The sequence below is a fragment of the Mastigoproctus giganteus genome, chromosome 5, assembly GCF_048544385.1.
Source record: "Mastigoproctus giganteus isolate SK-2022 chromosome 5, ASM4854438v1, whole genome shotgun sequence".
Lineage (NCBI taxonomy): Eukaryota > Metazoa > Arthropoda > Arachnida > Uropygi > Thelyphonidae > Mastigoproctus > Mastigoproctus giganteus.
This window is the reverse complement of record NC_143579.1, coordinates 60591676-60610848: the sequence shown is the minus strand read 5'-3', so window position 1 is coordinate 60610848 and position 19173 is coordinate 60591676. Positions and strand designations below refer to the sequence as shown.

General features: G+C 35.9%; 1 protein-coding gene across 2 annotated transcripts in view; it reads left to right on the top strand.

Moving 5' to 3' along the window:
* Nucleotides 1–16830, top strand: part of LOC150085440 (cytochrome c oxidase subunit 6C-like) — a 91961-nt gene extending 75131 nt beyond the window's left edge. For both annotated transcript variants that reach the window (XM_090373246.1, XM_090373245.1), the window contains exons 3-4: nt 10260–10344; nt 16694–16830. In XM_090373246.1, coding sequence (XP_090229372.1) covers nt 10260–10335 — 76 coding nt within the window. In that variant the 3' untranslated portion in view covers nt 10336–10344; nt 16694–16830. The remainder of the gene's footprint in view (nt 1–10259; nt 10345–16693) is intronic.
* The last annotated feature ends 2343 nt before the right edge of the window (nt 16831–19173 follow it).

Here is a 19173-nt window from a genome sequence, read left to right as displayed (position 1 = left end):
CTGTCCAACTTCAAACTCACAGAACCGACTTTTCATCTTCTTTGTTTATTCATTCAGCTGCCATTTTCTGGAACAAACTTCCTTCGTACGTATTTCCTGAAAATTACAGTCTACAGAAGTTCAAGCCTAACGTCAACAAATATCTTCTTTCTTCTTCTCAACCTCCAGCTCAAGCATGGTACTAAGTACTGTAGGTTCTAATACCTCTCGTGTTTGGGGTTTACATAAAAAAAAAAAAACAGTTATACCACATTTTTTAAAGGACTTGACCACAATTTCAGTCTTAACATCATGCCATGACTTCAGCACTCATTCACACACTTATGCTATTGATGGACATTTCATCCTTCCCACACTTATGCTATTGTTGGACATTTCATCCTTCCACACAGGCGTCGTATCATGGTCACCCTCTATCATCCATTTATTTTATTGCCCCCGCATGTTATTCTTGAATGGCTTATTGATGTTGACATCTAACGGCTGTAACTGGGAAGTTAAGCCACCCTCAAAAATTATTGCCAATTCTGTGTTCATCATTTTGGCCAGTCGTTTGATGTTTACAGTCCTATATGCTCTAAACTGATCCCATCCTAGTAGTGCATTTTTAAGCAGTCGTCCACCAGGATGCTTGGACCAAACTTTTACAAACAAACCAATCTTTGATAGATTCACCATCTCTCTGGTTGTATATGTATCCCATGCATTTTTCTTCTCTGTCACATGTCTAATTAGTTCATCTGACATCCATTTAGGCCTAAATCTTGAACAATATTTCTTTGTTGGCATGGCCTAATAGCTTCCAAGATAAATTCTTTGAATGCTTCCCATTTTGAATTTGCTGTTGGTAACATCATCAGTTGGTTCCACCGTATAGAATTGAAATACTGTCTCAGACCACCATAGTCACCTTTACGAAAGCAAAAACTCTTCCCTTTACCCTTGATGGTAGTTACCTATTTGAGTAAATCCCACTTCAGCACACTGTGATCACTGCTACCTAGTGGTTCCTTTATCTGCAGATTCTTGTTGCATGAAGAATCAATATTACTCCGTCTAGTTGCCTCCCAAACATGCTGCTTTAGAAACAATCATCCAATAAATGCACAAAAGCCTTGCTAGTGTGTGAGTGACCAACCCACAAATTCCAGTCAATATCTGGGAAATTAAAATCCCCCATAATAAGACACTCTTATTTCTCTGCACAATTGCTCATTATACTCATCAGATTCATTAGGCCTATAACACACACACACCTACTCTCATTTTTCCTTTCCCAGTGCTTATGTCACACCAAACAGACTCAGCATTGCATTGCCTTTCCACATCAATTGGATGCACTTCCTTAGATTTTGTGTATCTTAATTAACAGCATAACCCCTCCTCCCTGTCTATCCTATCTTTGCGCGACCGGGCTAGCCGGGTGTGTAAAGTGCCTGCCTGGCAACCCAAAGGTCGCGGGTTCGATTCCCACCTCGGGCTTGGATCAAAGTATTGCAAAAACCTTGGGAGGTGCATTATGGCCACAGAAGCCTATGCGCCAACAACTACCAAAAAAAAAAAAAAAACTATCCTTTCTGTACACATTGTATTCCCCAAATTCCAGTTCTGCACTGCTTATGTCTATGTGACACTATGTCTCTGATATCCCAACAATATCTGCCTTTGATGTCTTGACTAGTACTTCAAGCTCATTGAATTTATTAACTATACTCCTAGCAGTGATGTACATGCAAGTATACATGCACCTGTTTCTACTGTTAGTTACCCTAACACAACCCATGTATTTACTTGTTTCACTATGACTCCCAGCGGTCCTGGAAATTCCCATTGCCTTGCTTTCCAGGCTGCTGCTCAATTGCATTTCAATAGAAGTATTACAAGAATCACTTTTACCTCTGCCAGCAGCTACTGTTAATCTATTAGTCCGTGTATCCCCCCAAGCTAGCAGTTTTCCGATCCACCTAACTCTGCCTCGATAGCATCAGCAAATATTCTTGCACCCTTTCTATTTAAGTGTATCCCATCCCTGTAGAAGCAGTCTCTCCTGTTAATAAGCACAGACCAGGCTGAGAAAAATTCTACCCCTTGAGCCTTGCAGAATTGATCGACAAGGCTCTCATCATATACTCCCTCCTATCGTGTCTGGGCAGAATTGCAGACACTTTCAAATTCAACCCTACTTCATGGCTTTTTTTCAACAGTGACCTGTACTTGTTAAGTAATTCCGCTGGTCTCCTACTCTTAATATCATTAGTGCCAACGTGTACAACAATATCACCCCTTGTGTCCTTAAAGGATAATATCTGCCCTACAACGTCATCAACCTTTGCCCCGGCAGACATACCCTCGTTCTGTTCTATCTGTCCTTTTTGCACAATATGTTCCCCGTTTCCCTGACAATCGAGTCACCTACAACTAGTTCCTTTGGGACTAGCACATTCTGCCTTGGGGGTTGCCACTGTGTTATGTGATGTTCAAGTGCAAGCTCTGGTATTGATGAGGACAACGTCCCCCGCCCCCTCAGTTCTCCCCTGAGCCATAGCACTTCCACTAGTTTGAGCCTTTTGCTTTGCTGCTCTGGTCTTAGTCATGATTTCTATTCAAGTTCAATAAAATTCCAATACAAAATATAACCCTAAACCTATCCTACCCTGTCAACTTATATATATATTAATTTATGATGTTACGTTTGTAATAACTAGGTCACTATATTTATTTAGTTAAAAAAGTACAATTCAATTGACATGGAAATTTAATAAGATTAATTCTTGCATTCATGAGAGGGACTCCCCTATTGATTGGAGATATGTGAATGTATCCGAAGTTCACAAAGGGGAATCAAAGGGCGAGGTGAGTACCAGAGAAAATAATGAAGTCACTGATTAAAGGATTAATGCAGGACCATTTTGACAGGAATGCAGTTATAGCATGGATTTACTTAAGGGGTGGTGTTGTCTGACGAATCTAATTAGATGCTGTGATCAGTGGTGAGCTATAGTGGGCTCACGAGAGCCCATTGTTATTTTTTTCGAAAATTTGCGAGCCCGTTGTTGAGACAATCATTTATTTTACAAATGAAATCCTGGATGCAATTATTGAGTATCCAGAGCCGATACTGCGGTGAGGCGAGCAGGGCCCCAATTCCCAGCATTTTAATGGCGCGATCGATCGGTTATGTATTTTAAAATTGCTTCATTTTTGATTTAATTACAGTCGGACCTCTGTTTAGCCAACTTCTTTATACTGAATTTTTTTAAATTCCTCTTGGTAATTACATTTAAAATACAGTAGTTTCTGTAGAATGAAAATAATTTCCATGTAACGAACAGATTAGGAGAGACAACTTTGTATGCATTGTTCTCACCTCTGGCCTTTAGGTAATTAGAAAACGTGAATCAAGAGTGAAAGGATTACTGTTCCACAACGTTAGTAGTGTTCGTAAAACTTATGCAGCCACATTCAGAGAAGTCGTGCTCGTCAATCTGCTTTCCATAGCCATTCAGAGAATTAAGAAGATTCCAGACATGGATAATAGCCTCTGGTCAACCTGTGTTGTGATTCCCCTTTACTCCGACAAACGAGCGTATGTTTTTCGGAGAAGGGAATGATCCACGCGTTTCAGTAAATTTCTCCATCTATATGTTTACATGTTCACAGTAGCTGAATATCTGAGTGATTCCGATATTTTGCACAGTATTCAAAGAACTAGTGACAGTAGCAATGTGGGGGGGGGGATTGAGGCAACTAAGATATTATATAAACTTTACGAAGATGAAATGTTGGCAGATTTTGAAATTTCGTCGAAGCTTTCACTATGTAGAAAATATTCTAAAATATAATGGCATAGGGACAATAATTTAAAAAAAAATGTATCCATTATATCACCAATCTCCAAAAAACCAGCGCAAATTAAAGATGATTGCTAAAGAACTTGATGTGGAAACTACAAAGATCGGTTGTGTGTTTGAGCTACGAAGAGCAGCTTGTAGCTTGCGGATGGTAATTGCGGGTTAAGAGAATTATCCCGCTTTGTGCAAACATTTCGAATCAGAAGTTAAATATTCGGTATTGCTAAATCGACTTTTAAATCTGGAATTTCTTAACCATTTAGCACTAATGATCGACATCCTGCAGGATCTCTGTTACATTTCAGAAGCTTTACAGATTCACTATGGTAAAAGCAGATAAATTAATTATTTGAACTATCAATGCTATCGCTAATTTGAAAAATTCTGAAGGAAATTATGAAGCTAAAATTGAGAGCATGTTGAAGTGGAAAGAATTTGAAGGAATGGAAAGTAAGAACAGTAAAATTACTTTGAGACAAGTTATTAAATGCATTTTTTTATCCTTAAAGGATAAGTTATTAATGTGGTGATTTTAAATTAAATAAAGAAAATAATGATACCATTGAAAGAAATTTTAAACATATTCTACTGGAAATTGTGGAATTTGAAAAAACTTTCGTCTCGGTGGCAAGACTGTGAAAAACAGAATAAGAAATTTGTTTTCTGATAAAATATGAAATAAAAATTAATGATTTTAGCGATTTTGTCGAAGACAGTTTATCTTTAAAATCGAGTGAAATTCTCTTTACAATTAAGAAAGCCAGAAATACCTTTGAAACCATTGCGATTAGCAGTGCTGAAGCTGAGCGAGCTTTCAGCGTAATGAATAATATCGTGTGAATAAATGAATGAATAATGTTGATCCGGATCGTTACGTCAAATCATTCCTCTGTAATAATAGCTCAGTTATCGAGCAAAGAAGATCGAAAACAAATATTAATAAAGCTGTAAATTGCAAATGGCAGTTATATTCTAGAATGTTTTGTGATAATTCGTTATTTATAATATGGGAAATATTTTTGTTATTTTTTATTCACAATATTAAAATTTTATCATGAAAAAAAGATGTATCCATTATATTTCCGTAGTTGTAAAAAAAAAAAAAAAAAAAAAAGAATAAAGTCGCGGGTCTGCCGAGCACGCCTGGCAGATGGTTTTATGTGAAACATCCTTTGCGGATGTGATGTCAAAATCATGACGTTATACTATTCAAAAATTCCAAAAAGTTAGAACTCGAGATATTGTACTGGTCACGAAAAATGCGTCACGTGCTCTAATCTAATCATACTACTAGTGAGTGTTCCACACAGACTAGTGATCTGAGCATGGGAAGCACCTCTGGCAGATGCAGCGGGTGACATCCCTTCCGTGACCAATCAGATTTACTCTGTAGGTATCCCCCCACCCCCCACCAAAGGATATTTCAAAATTCAGCAAAAGTGCGAGCCCATTGTTAAAATATTATTCACAGCTCACCACTTTTTTTTTTTTTTTTTTTGGTAGTTGTTGGTGCATCGGCCTCTGTGGCCATAAGGCACCTCCCAAGGTTTTTTGTAGTACTTTGATCCAAGCCCGGGGGGGGGATTCGAACCCACGACCTTTGGGTTGTCAGCAGGCACTTTACCCACCCGGCTAGCCAGTCCACCAGCTCACCACTGGCTGTGATGCAGTAACAAAAGGACTGGATGCAAAAAAATAATTTTGACATTGTATACTAAAAAGAGTAGATTTCGTCTCACTTTCGATACTGATTGGAGTACTGTGGTATTGGGGCCAAGTTACAACTATGGATAAAGGGATGGTTGAGTGGGAAAAGACAGTGGCACTGCTCTTCAACAAATGTTGGCAGGGTGGTTTGTGACAGTAATTAGGGTATGCTGCTGCAACAAGATCTAGAAAAATTGGCAGATGGGCTGATGAAGTTTAACATTCACAGATCCAAGGTAGTAGAGAATGAAAAGTACCTGGGGATAATCATGCAGCCCAGCATGGAGTTTTCTGAGCATCGTATTCCAGAGTTAGGGTTCTGTCAATGATATGCAGCAATTTTGCTAACAGGGATGAGGAGGTGATTATCCCATTGTATAAGGGATTGCTTAAGCCACATCTTGAATACTGCATACAAGTCTGGAAGTCTTATTTTCAGAAGGATGTAAATCTGTTGTAACAAGTGCAGAGTAGAGCATCAAGATTAGTGGTAACAAAAGGATACTCTTATCAAGAAAGGCTTCAGTTCTGCAAATTGCAACATCTGGAAATTAGTCACCTGGGAGGAGATCTGATTGAGGTGTTTTAGGCTTTGAATGTGCATTGAATAAGCTAAATACTGATGGCATTCTTCCTCTTGCTCAGACAGCATACAAGGGGACATACATTGAGGATGGATGGCTGCAGGATAGATGTGTGGAAATTTGCCTTTGAGCTAGTGGGCAGTCGATTGTTTGGACAAACTTCCATATCATGTTGTGGATGTAGATAGTTTGAATAAATTCAAGGAAGAACTAGAAAAATTATAGAGGTTGGACAAGTGATGTGTTCTTTTTTTTATTTTTTTGCTAATATTGTATAATATTACTTTTCTTGCATCATTTTCTACTGCTATAGAAGGTGCATCATATTCTAAACAAGAAGCTGTCCAATGTTGAATCTACCACTGGCTAATCATTCAGCCACTGCCATGAGAAGCATCCTCACTAAAAAAATCTGACAGGATAAAACAGCCAACTATATCTTATTTTTATTATTATTATTTTTCTATTGCATATCTTGTTTAAACGGCACTGTATTATGTAAGTGCTTAAAATGTTGGAGATTCCATATGCTGCTGAAATTCCTAATGTAACAGAGATTATATGAATTATGTTGTGTGTTAATTATTCAACTATAATATAATTATTATTAATTATAATCAAGAATTTGTTAATTGCTGTGTTACTAATTTAATGTTAAAAAGAAGCTGTTATTATTTTTAATATTGACTATGACACAACATAATTTATATCAGAGAGTAGAATTTTACTCAGCCTAGATATTACATTGCATGTATTATATCTAGGTGATAATACATGCAATGTAATATCACCTAGATTATAATTTATATATTTGTTCTTAAAGATTTCTTTTGGTTTTTCAGTGGACACTTTTTACTTCAGCACCAAATTGAAATTATTGTGGGTTTTTTTTTTTTTTTTTTTTATGTAGGCTAAATATATGAAAATCAGAGAAAAATCTTTGCGATATATAGCATGTTTCAGTCAAATCCAATCAAATTGGTCAAACAAGACTTTCCCCTTAACAAACCCATGCTGTCTGATCTATTACTGCAGTCATATCTAGGTGATCCTGCATCACTTCTTTAACTAGTGAATCCATTATTTTCCTGGGAATAGAAGTTAAACTAACAGGTCTATAATTATTTGCATCACCCTTTGAATCCGCTTTGTGAATTGGGGATACATTTGCACATCTCCAGTCCATGGGGACCTCCCCTGAATCTAAGGATGCTCTCATAATGATGGCCAAGGGTTTGCTTATTTCCCTCACTGCCTCCTTCAATATAACTGGATAGATTACATCTGCCCCAGGTGCCTTTTTTATATTTAACTTCATCAGTTTCTTCTCCACTTTGCTCTCTGTTATTACAAAATCATTTAGTGCCCTGTTAGAGTTTAGTAAACTTCTGTCCTCCCCTTCCTTATAGAATTCCTCATGTGTGAATGTAGATGCAAAATACTCATTCAGTTTGTCAGCTATCTGAGCAGAAGCATCAACTGTTGAATCACCAACATCAAGTGGACCAATCTGATTCATCCCCCACCTTCTAGAGTTTACATAAGTAAAGAAGTCTTTTTTGTTTTTCTTTGCATCCTTTACCAAGGATTTCTCATAATCAGCCTTCGCTTGCCCAACCTCCTTTGTGACTTGATTACAGACTAGCTTATATCTGCAATAGGCTTCTGTGTCACCTGTTAATTTATATGCATCCCATGCATTTTTCTTCTCTGCCACGAGCTTCATTAGTTCATCTGATATCTATTTAGGCCTAAATCTTGAACAGTATTTCTTAGTTGGCATGAAAAGCCTAATAGCTTCCAAGATTAATTCCCTGAAGGCTTCTCATTTAGAATTCAAAATCCGCCTGAGACCGGTTTTGTCACTTATACAAAAACCCTTTCCTTTACCCTTGATTGTTGTTACATCTTTTAAGTAAATCCCACATCAGTATTATTTACCAGGTGCCAAACACTAACCGCCATATACAGAAGACCTTAAAGGAATGAGACAAAACAAATGTGCAAATAGCAGCAAGATGACACAGAGGAGCCGACTATACAGACCTTGGACTGAGTACAAAATGAACTGGGAAAAGACAAGTGACAATATATTGTCTAACCACAAGAGTCATGATTACAACCAATGGAAGCGAAAAAAAGAAAAAAAAAAAAAAAACACCTTTAAATAGTTGTGACATCAGAACAAAGGGATACTGCAGCATAGACCCACTACATAATGACAAAAGGTAGTGTGAGGACTATCAAACATCACGGAAGGGATAAAACCCCATAATGACAGCCAGTAGACTTGATTATGACCCAAAGATAATGACCAGAAAATAGGACCCAGACCACATGCAGTCTGGAAGGATGACATCCCATATTTAAACTCCTATTAGTGTCCCACCTAGATGAGACTCAACGGCCAGCTTTTTAGGGCCTGCAAACTGATGGAGACGACATACGGTGGCACTCTCCCACCGGAACAGCCTATTGGCGACCCAAATCCGCACTCTTGAGCGGATCTTTCTTTCCAAACTCCTGGGGAGGAGAGGCTTGCCTCCCCAATTTTCTCACTCTAGTGGGGCACGGGCATGCCTCACTACCTGCAGGGACCATATACTCTGTCGGCCCCTTATTTCCAACTTCTTCCCCCCAGTCTTCATCCTTCCCTCAAACTTTTGTCTTGCACAGCGTTTAGCCCTACATTTCAAAATCAAAAGAGACTACACAGTACATATCCCACACACTTAAATCTCTGGCTTGTCCGATACAGAGAACATACGCGGAGATGGGAGAAATCCCAGGTGCCGTCAGACCCCGAACATACCTAATACCTAATAATCAGTATGCTGATAATCAGATCAAGAGTATTACCCCCTCTGGTTGCTCCTCAAACATGTTGCTATAGAAAACAATCCTCCAATAGCTCCACAAAAGTCTTGCTAGCATGCGAGTGACCAACCCACAAGTTCCAGTCAATATCTGAAAATCCCCATTACAAGACTTTCTGATTTACTGGCCCACTCTTTATTTCTCTGCACAATTGTTTGTTGTACTCATCAGAGTCATTAGGCCTATAAGACACTCCTACTCTCATTTTCCCTTTCCCAGCGTTTATGTCACACCAAACAGACTCAACATTGCACTGTTCACCCATGTCAACTGGATGCACTTCATTAGATTTTGTGTTTCTTAACTAACAGCATAACCCCTTCTCCCTTCCTACCCTGTCTATCCTTTCTATATACATTGTACTCTCCAAATTCCAATTCTGCACTGCTTATATCTGTGTGACACTGTCTCTGATATCCCAACAATATCAGCCTTTGATGCCTTAATCATCACTTCAAATTCATCAAATTTATTTACTATACTTCTAGCATTGGTGTACATGTAAGTATACATGCACCTGTTCTTACTCTTAGTTACCCTAACACAGCCCATGTATTTATTTATTCCATGACTCCCTGCAGCTCTTGAAGTCCCCAGCAACTTGCTCTCTAGGCTGCTGCTCATTAAAATAGAAGCAGTACAAGAATTGCTTTTGCCTCTACCTGCAGCTACTGTTAATCTTTTAGTCTGCAAATCCCTCCAAGCTAGCAGTTTCCTGACCCACCTAACACTGCCTCAATAGCATCAGCAAAGATTCTTGCACTATTTCTATTTAAGTGTATTCCATCCCTGTAGAAGCAGTCTCTCCTGTTATCAAGTACAGACCATGCTGAAAAAAATTCTGCCCCATGAGCCTTGCATAATATCTCTTTGGCCAAATTGATTGGCAAGTTTCTCGTCATATACTCCCTCCTATTGTGTCTGGACAGAATTGCAGACAGACACTTTCAAATTCAACTCTAGCTCACGACTTCTTTTTTTTTTTTTTTTTTTCAATATTGACCTGTACTTGTTAAGTAAATCTGCAGATCTCTTGATACTGTTGCCCAAGGAAAATTGCTGTAGTTGCAATAAAATAAATCTGCAAATGAAATGCTCATGTTAAAAGCAGCTATCAAAAGCAGTTAAAAATATTAAATTAATAACCCTTCAAGTACATATATATTAACAATCAACACAATTTTGCAGTTTTGAATTTTGTTTTAAGTTTATTATGTAACTTTAATATTTATTGTTGTAGGAATTATGATCAGTATGAGGATTTTGAAAGGATGCGGAAGGGCGGATACCTTCAGTCTTTTCCTGCTGATGAGTGAATAATCTGGGTAAGACAATTTTTTTAATTCTTTTATAATCATTAAAAGAAATTTGATGAACACATACCAATACCCATAATAATCAACTCATAAGTACACTGTAATAGTCAAGGCATGGGAGGGAAATTGTAAAATTTTAATCTTCCAGCAGCATTTTTATACATGGTTATTTTCTAGTCTCATTTTGTATGCAACAGCAGCTTCTTCCCAATTAGTTCATATCATATGCTCCAGATGAAAATGATTTTATTGAAATTTGTTTTTAGAGCTCTAAAATTCAAATTAAATTTTTGAATTTTATCAAACATTTGGTCATATAGTCCAGTTAAGGCACTCATCTTACTGAGTCACATCTGCATATTCTGTAGTTATATACAACTATAATATTATTTTGTGATCGTCAAATTACTATGGTATGTAGAGTAGAATATCTTTGACTTGTATTTCTTCTGTTCTTCAGTGACACTATGCTGGAGGGTGAGAATACACTTTTTTTCCTGTCACAGCTATGTTATTTTAGAAGTAGTATGAAAATTTTGTTGCATATTCATTTCATAAGTGGTATTTCTACCACTCCTTGGTTTTATTAGATGTAGGTCAAGTTGACTTTCCAACGGAAAATAATCAATGACATTGTTGAAATTAAAACACTTGTAATCTCAGGTATCTAATACAGTCCATTCCGGTTAATTGGGACACATCGGGACTAGTGCATTTTGGCCCGATTAAGCGGCTGCCCCAATTATCCGAAGTTTCTCGTAAATAGTTAAAAATACAATGTACTCCCCCCCCCTTTACAATTGGTTCACTGTCCAATCAAATCACGTTACGATGGAGTCACCATTGTAAAGTACCGTTCACTATACGATGTATAAGAAGTGCCAGTCATTGTGATCACGTTTGTGAATTGAATTTTAATTCTATTAAACAGCGATTCTAATTAGCAAAAATAGGAGGAATATTATCCAGAGGCTATAAAAGTAAAGATATATTAAGTACAAATTTATCCTTTCTTACCTTACCAATTAAAAAATTAAATGATATGTGAAATTCAGAAGAATATACGATATAATCGTAAGAATTAATACATACTGTAATATGTACATACTAATTGGTTGACATTTCTGTTCACTGACATTTGTGGGTGGGGGTTAAAATTTAAAACAGTAAAAAGATAAGCAATCAATAACAAAGAACACGGCAAACACAAATTGCAAGTAACAGAATACGCGCAAGTGAGAACAGAGTAACAAATTATGAAGCTTTAAAAATAGGAATGAAGAGAAGATTATGAAAATTATTTTTTTATATGATTGAAGATTTCATGGAAGTGTAAACACATTTTACCATAATAACCCACAGAATTCCAGCTGTCGGTGTTATCGTAAATTCAATAAGATCGAGTTTACTATCAGTTTATGACAGATTTCACTAACACAAAAGCCCAATAAACAGGTGACTGCTAATTGTTTTTATTGTTTTATGGTTGTGACCTCCAGAAATCCGACCGAACTACGTGGTACGGTCGGAGACAATCGTAGGGTAATCTCCGGTGCTGTGGTCTCCTGCCCCGATTAAACGGCATTTTGTCCCATTTAAGCGAAGTAAACCCTGGCTATTTTCTCGATTGGTTTCTGTTTTTTTAAGATTTGCCCCAAATAAACGGCTGCCCCGATTAACCGGTGGCCCAAATAACCGGAATCCACTGTATTTAGTTTTATAAATAGGAGGTTATATGAATAAACATGAATAATAGTGATAAATACTGTACTTCAAAAAGAGCTATGTGACAGTCACATGTTTGCACTGCATATATGCACTCTTGGTGGTTTTGCAGGTGCATCCCATTGTTTAATCTGGTTTCTGTAGCCCATTTGTAATCATTCCATTGTGCATCCCATTCGTAAAATCTGGTTTCTGTAGCATAGCGGATTTGCTATTTATCACTCATTTGGAAAAGTCTGGATTCAGATCCCTTCTGAGAGTCTAGAAATTCCTAAAGATCTCCTTAGTTAAGGCTCTGATTAGCTAATCTCAAGTAAAGGGAAAATAATTTCTCTCCCCATGAGCTGTTCCAGCCACATGACATGCAAATAACACTGGTCAGCATCAATTTCCTCCCTGAAATAATTTTGACAGATTCTCATAGGAAATATGTTCAAAAACTCCAATATAGGCTTAAAGTTTTCATCACCCTCAGTTTTCAAATATCGTAGGTTATTGGCTGAAAACCAAGACCTTCATATATATATGAGTGGGCTCTGCACCAAGCAAGCATTTTCATATTTCAAAAAGTGTATGTGTGTTTCAGTGAACAAGTGGTGAACAAGTGTTTTAGTGAATTAGTGTTTGTAAAGAAGTGTAAATTGTGAATTGTGTTTAAATTAGAAATAAAAATATACAATTTCTTAATTGTTTTTATGTGCACATACCTCAACAACACATGAATTATGTTGCATTCTTGCTGAAATAGGCCTGATAGCTTTGCTACATTTTTGCAGATGTGATATTAAAATCACAGCAGAAGCCACTGTCACAACTTGTGAGAAAAGTCTGTGAACTCTATTTTGGATATAAGGTTGGAAATCAAAATAAAAGTATGGGTTCCTAAGAATTTTCTGTAGCTCATGTTCAAGGACATTAACAGGTTGGCTTAGAGGTAGTCATGAATTGCTGCCTTTTGCATGTCCAATATTTCTGGTTTTTCTGGGAAATTCAAGCATAAAGTATCCCAACTTACCTTCTGCGCTAAGGTCGGTTCGTCACAATGATATAATACCAATGCCATAGCCACCAGAAACTTAGACTTGACTCTGATTCAGGATTGGAAAAGGAGTCTCCAGAAGATGCAGAACCCAGAACAAGTACAGGTCCATACTTTTCAACTCTTCATACTGCAAAGCTACATCTAATCACTCAGGAAGAATTGAACAATTTGGTCAGAGATTTGGACCTCTCCAAAACCAAAGCTCAATCACTACGATCATGGCTTCAGCAGTGGAATCTTCTTGAAAAGGGTATCAAGGTGTCTTTTTATAGGAAAAGGTAGTCTAGCATAATGACCTAATACTCCATGGATGGTGCTTTAGTTTATTCTGACAATAAACCAAAGTGTCCAGGAATTAATGAGAGTTACATCTGGAGCACATTCCCGAGCAGTGGAGGCTTTTCATTGATTTATCTAAGATCAGTTTGAAAGCAGTTTTACTCTATGATGGAAATAAGTATGCAATTGGGCCATGAAGTTCACAGTTCACACAAAGGGGAAATGTACGAGAACCTACAGGTTCTTTTGCATAAAATATGCTATCAAAAATGCAAATGGAATATCTGTGCTGATCTAGAAAGGACAGCTTTGCTAACTGGGTTGCAAGGTGGATACATTAAATGCTGCAACTTTTTATGCTAGTGGGACAGCTGAGCAAAGGATTGCCACTACAGTGTGAAAAAATGGCCAGACCATTCAGAAACTACAACACATCCTCCTTTTGTGGATAAGTCAAAAATCTATTTACCTCCATTGCACATCAAGGTAGGTTTGATAAAAATATTTGTGAAAGCGATGGACAAAAAAAGGAGAAGGATTTTGCTGTTTGAGGGAAAAGTTTCCTCGAATCTGTGAGGGCAAATTAAAGAGGGAATTTTTGTGGGTCCTCAAATCAAACTGCTATTCCAAGATGAGGAATTCACTAAAAAATTAAATCATACAGAAATAAGAGCCTGGAAGGCATTTGAAAATGTCTTCCAGAATTTTAAAATCACAAAATTAGAGTTAAATTATGGATGAGCTAATTTTAGTGTACAGAGAGTTGGGATGCAACATGGCATTAAAGTTTCATTTCCTACATTACCATTTAGACTTTTTTCCTGAAAACTTGCAGGCTCTGATGAATGCAGTGAAAGGTTTCACCAAGGTACTTCTCAAATGGAAAAAAGATACCAGGGAAAATGGAGTCCAAATATGTTAGCAGACTACTGTCATTATCTCGTATGGGAGACACCAATAGATGATTATAAAAGGCAAAAAAATGCTAATGAAATAAGTGTTTTGTTACCAGATAAACATTTTTATAAATGGAATAAGATTAATAGGTGGGTGTTACAGCAATATGGTTGCCATATTTGAATTCAGCAACATCAAAGCCGACCTGGCTAGTCGCGTAGGTAAAGTGCCTACCTGGCAACCCAAAGGTCGCGAGTTCGATTCCCGCCTTGAGCTTGGATCAAAGTACTACAAAAACCTTGGGAGGTGCATTATGGCCACAGAAGCCTATGCGCCAACAACTACCAAAAAAAAAAAAAAAAGCAACATCAAATCTACAAAATTCATCCTGAATTTTAACAGGGAGCAAAAAATGTTTTTCCCCCCGACCAGTTTAACCTGTACACACACACATACAGATATTTATAGTGTATGTATAGTTTTACTTTCTCTAGTGGTACTAGAGATAATTTTTATCATAAAATCTGTGATGCATTGCGAGTCAAATTAAAAGCATGAAAAAAACTATAAAAATACTGCATAAATAGGTTTTAAAATATGCACTGCCTGACCTCTTTATTAGGACCAAGAAAGTTTGGACTATATTCAGCAGTCTATGCAAAAATATGTAAATAAAAGAGGTGTACAAGAAAGTAAATTGTAAATCTGTCAATTGCTCAAATCAGTTCACTGGAATTGGATAACACAGACTTGTCAACTTCTGAAGGTATGATTACTATGCATCTTTTCCAATATCTTAAATTTTTGCAGCCAGAAATGTAAGATATTGGAATGAGGTGCTGAATGTGTGAAGCAACAGAACAATTACCCTCTACATTTAATGCAGGAACATCACAGGGCACCAGTAACTTCACCATACAAAGACTGCCACAAAGTATGCATTGTGGGAGAATGAAACCTTTGTTGAAGTCACTAAGCTTGGACGCCAATCAGAAAATACAGCTGGATAAGAAAGCTTGGTTAGTATCCGCCAAAAAAAAAAAAAAAAAAAAATCCCAGAGTAGTCAATAACACTTTCCTTGTCCCAATTTACTCCTTTATGCACCAGTAGAAGAGTGCACATTTGGAAGGAATGATACAATTCACTGAAACTATCCTGTATATTTACAATACAAGCTGCTGAAGTAGGTGTAATGGTATATAGCATTCTTTTGCTTCCCTGATTCCGTTAGAGGCAGCATGAACACCAGAATATCTGAACATCATTGCAAATTAGTATATCTAGTACACATCCACCATGCAAATTGTGTGAAAGAGGGGTTTGCAGAAAACTTCCAAGTGTCCACCCTGGCCAGCTCAATCCTGGTCTCGATCTCATTGAACATCTGTGGAATGAACTTCGTAGGTTTATTTGTCAGTGCAGTTCTGTTCCCACATTACTGCAGGAATTGAGGGCAGTTTTGTTACCTCAGTGATTCAGGACAGCAATGGTCCAACATACTATTAGCCTGCAATCTTGGAAAAGTAACCAGGCAGTGTATCACCAAATTACCATGTTTTCAAGACCATAGAATGCACTTTCCAGGCAGCTTTCCAAAAAAAAAAAAAAAAAAAGTACTGTTGCTAAATTAAACATGGTGGAGGTAACTTGTAATTCCAAGAGCCCTTAGCCCACTGCAGTCATTGGATATCTCAATTAATAAGCACTTTAAAGGTATTAGTATGCGAGGAGGGGACAAAATGGATGGAGATACCAAATCATGATTTGACACCAACTAGAATGAATGAAGTGACCAACCATGCAAATGGGCAAAATGTTACTTTTTTGCATAATTGTCAGATCTTGTATTTAATACTTTATTTGGATTTTTAAAATATAAATATTTAAAAATATTCATAATCTTTAAAATTTACTTCTACTTAAAACAATTGCAAGTTATTTTATGCAGCATCAACCTTTTGTTATTATTGTGGCACCTAACTTGTACAACAAAGCAGAAAGTGTGTGTGTGTGTGTGTGTGAGAGAGAGAGAGAGAGAGAGAGAGAGAGAGAGAGAGAGAGAGAATGCCTGAGGAAGTCACAAAACTCCATAAAAAAAGTCATGTCTCATAAAGATTTCAAATCATGCATGGAGGAATTGAGAAACTTATATAATTTGAAAGATTAATCATAATTTGTATGAAAATATTTTGTTGAAGTGAAATATACTCAGTGGTATAAATGTAATTTTTATTATGCAGTATTGGAACTAGTATACTTGACAGATTAAGAATTTTCAATTCATAAAACCGTAATTCTGTGATTCTTATTTGAAAAATAAGAGCTCCTTAGTTTGTTCTCTCTCTCTCTCTAGCTTTATAAATAAATATGCAACTTTTATAATAAAGTTTTTAAAATTTCTATTTTTTTTTTAGGTGAAACCTTTGCAGACAAAAAAATGTCTTAGACAATATATATATATATGAAGAGTTTAGTTTAAAGAAAACCAGAAAGAACAGCTTTTCTCTGTGTAGTGTATACATTTAGAAATTATTAAAAGGAATTTTAAAAAGATATGTATTAGCTTAATCACAAGGATTTCAATATAAAACAAACTGAACTGCAAAAGAGTTCATGAAAATAAAAATCTACAATTTCTTAATTGTTTTTATGATGCCATTTGAAAAATTATTTTTCTTCTGCATCAAAGGTTGAAAACCTAGCACATGTTAAAATGATGTTCAATACACTCATAGTTTTTTTACACAAAATGCCAAGCAGTGATGATATGGAATTTTCTGCTTCTCCTAAAAGCCTATAGGGGGTTTCTAATAATGAAAACAAAAATTTAAGACATGTATTGGTATTTAACAAATACATTATATAGCATAAAAAACCCCTAGCAGATAGCATACTGGTATTAAGATTTTGAAAGTGTATACATTCAGAATGTGTGGTTGTATATGTCTTATGAACAGTTGCTATTGGATAAGCCATGTAATGATAGCCTTGTTTCTGATTAATTTCACCATCAGTAGTTCTCCACAAAAAAAAAAAAAAAAAAAAATAATATGACAAACCAGATGGTTCTGGGACTCAGCCCACTGCAAGAATAAAATGACATCAGTGAAAATTGGATTAATTTTCCAGAAAGTGCTCATTGATAGGTAATTATAGTACGAGTGTGTGTTTTTTTTAATGCTCACGACAGGTTAATTTTTGAAAATTTTTCATTAATGGTTGGTGTACAAGAAAATTGTGATCTTCCATGCAGTGGAAGATCACAAAAATTCCAAACTTTATCCCATGCGGTGAACTGAAGGTGTAATTTTGACACTGATTATATAACACTAGTTATATAAAAAAAAAAAAAAAATTTGCTGTGAAAATTTGTAATATGATTTTCAATAGTTTTTATTTACTTTTTTTCCTAGTACATAAAGCTATATTTACTGTTAAAATAAAATTAATCATAGTAGTTTTTTTTTTGCATACAGCTCTTTTGATATCAGAACTTTTAAAAATTTATATTGCAGTGACTAATAGACAGTTTTCAGTTTTTTGCTGGTCAGTAATGTTATATTTGCTGTAGAAAATAAATATTAAATTCGTATCGAATAATGATAATTTATAAGTGCAGTTTAAACTGACTCATTTGAAATACAGTAGAATGGCTGGAATCTCTCTCTCTCTCTCTCTCTCTCTCTCTCTCTCTCTCTCTCTCTCTCTCTCTCTCTCTCTCTCTCTCTCTCACACACACACAAGAATACTATAAGCATTATAAAAATGAAATATCTTCATAATTATAGTAATTTTTTAAAATAAGTTCTTAAAAACACAAATGTTTATAATACAGCTACAATTTTTCATTAATCTTTAAAGAGAAAATCTCCAGTTCTATCAGCATTGCATTTATAAAATTTCAGGTTCACAACCATATTAATTATATTTTAAGAATTTTTTTATTTTTAATCATCCTATTTTTTTATTTTTTTAGAAACCCATTTATCACATTCACAAGGAATACTTTTGTAGACTGAGTAATTATTTTAAACAACTGAAAAAAAAGTTTCTCTTGCTTGTTTGTAGTCTTTCAGGGTCATGTGAGGCATGTCATCTGAAATGAAACCAAGAGAGCAAATCTTGCATTCACTTGGCATTAACAGATAATGGCATTGCATGCAGACATGTGCTTTGTATTAAGTGATATTATTGCAGCAAAGTACTACCTATGAAATAAACCGTGCTATTTCGTTTTTGATCACATTTTTATCTATTCTGACTTGGTAAAAAAATATTTTATTTTTTACCAAAACATAGTAAAGTTGTGCTTGCAGGTACCTGGGATATTAGTGAGCAAGGAATTACTCTACGAAAAATTACCAAGATGGGTTTGGATGTGGGCACAGCTCTGCAAATCCAAAGGATTAAACAGTTTTGCTGATGGAATTGTTTGATGTTTGATCTGTTAACAGTTTATTAATAGATTAGCTATCAATTCATTAAGAAATAATGCATGCAATAGAGATATATGATGCACAGTTATTTTGCATCTTAAAGCTAAAAAAAAAAAAAAAAAAAAAAAAAAAGAGAAAAATTAATTCTTTATGAAACTGTTTTTCCGGACAGTTTGCTTAAATTATCATTGTACAGTCATACATATATAACTCAGTACCTTATCAGGCCCAGATTTTATGCTTTGAATACCATATCACTTAACAAAACCTAATTTTGGGTTAAGCAAAAAGTAACACAAACTATTATCAAAATGCCCCCAGTATATTTAATGAATGTGGTGGACACATGCAAAAAGGATCTGAATAAGCAGTTGTTGATAGTTGGCATTAGAAAGAGAGAGATCAAAAGATATGGCAAGTAACATGAAAAGCATTTTACAATATTGATATTAATATTT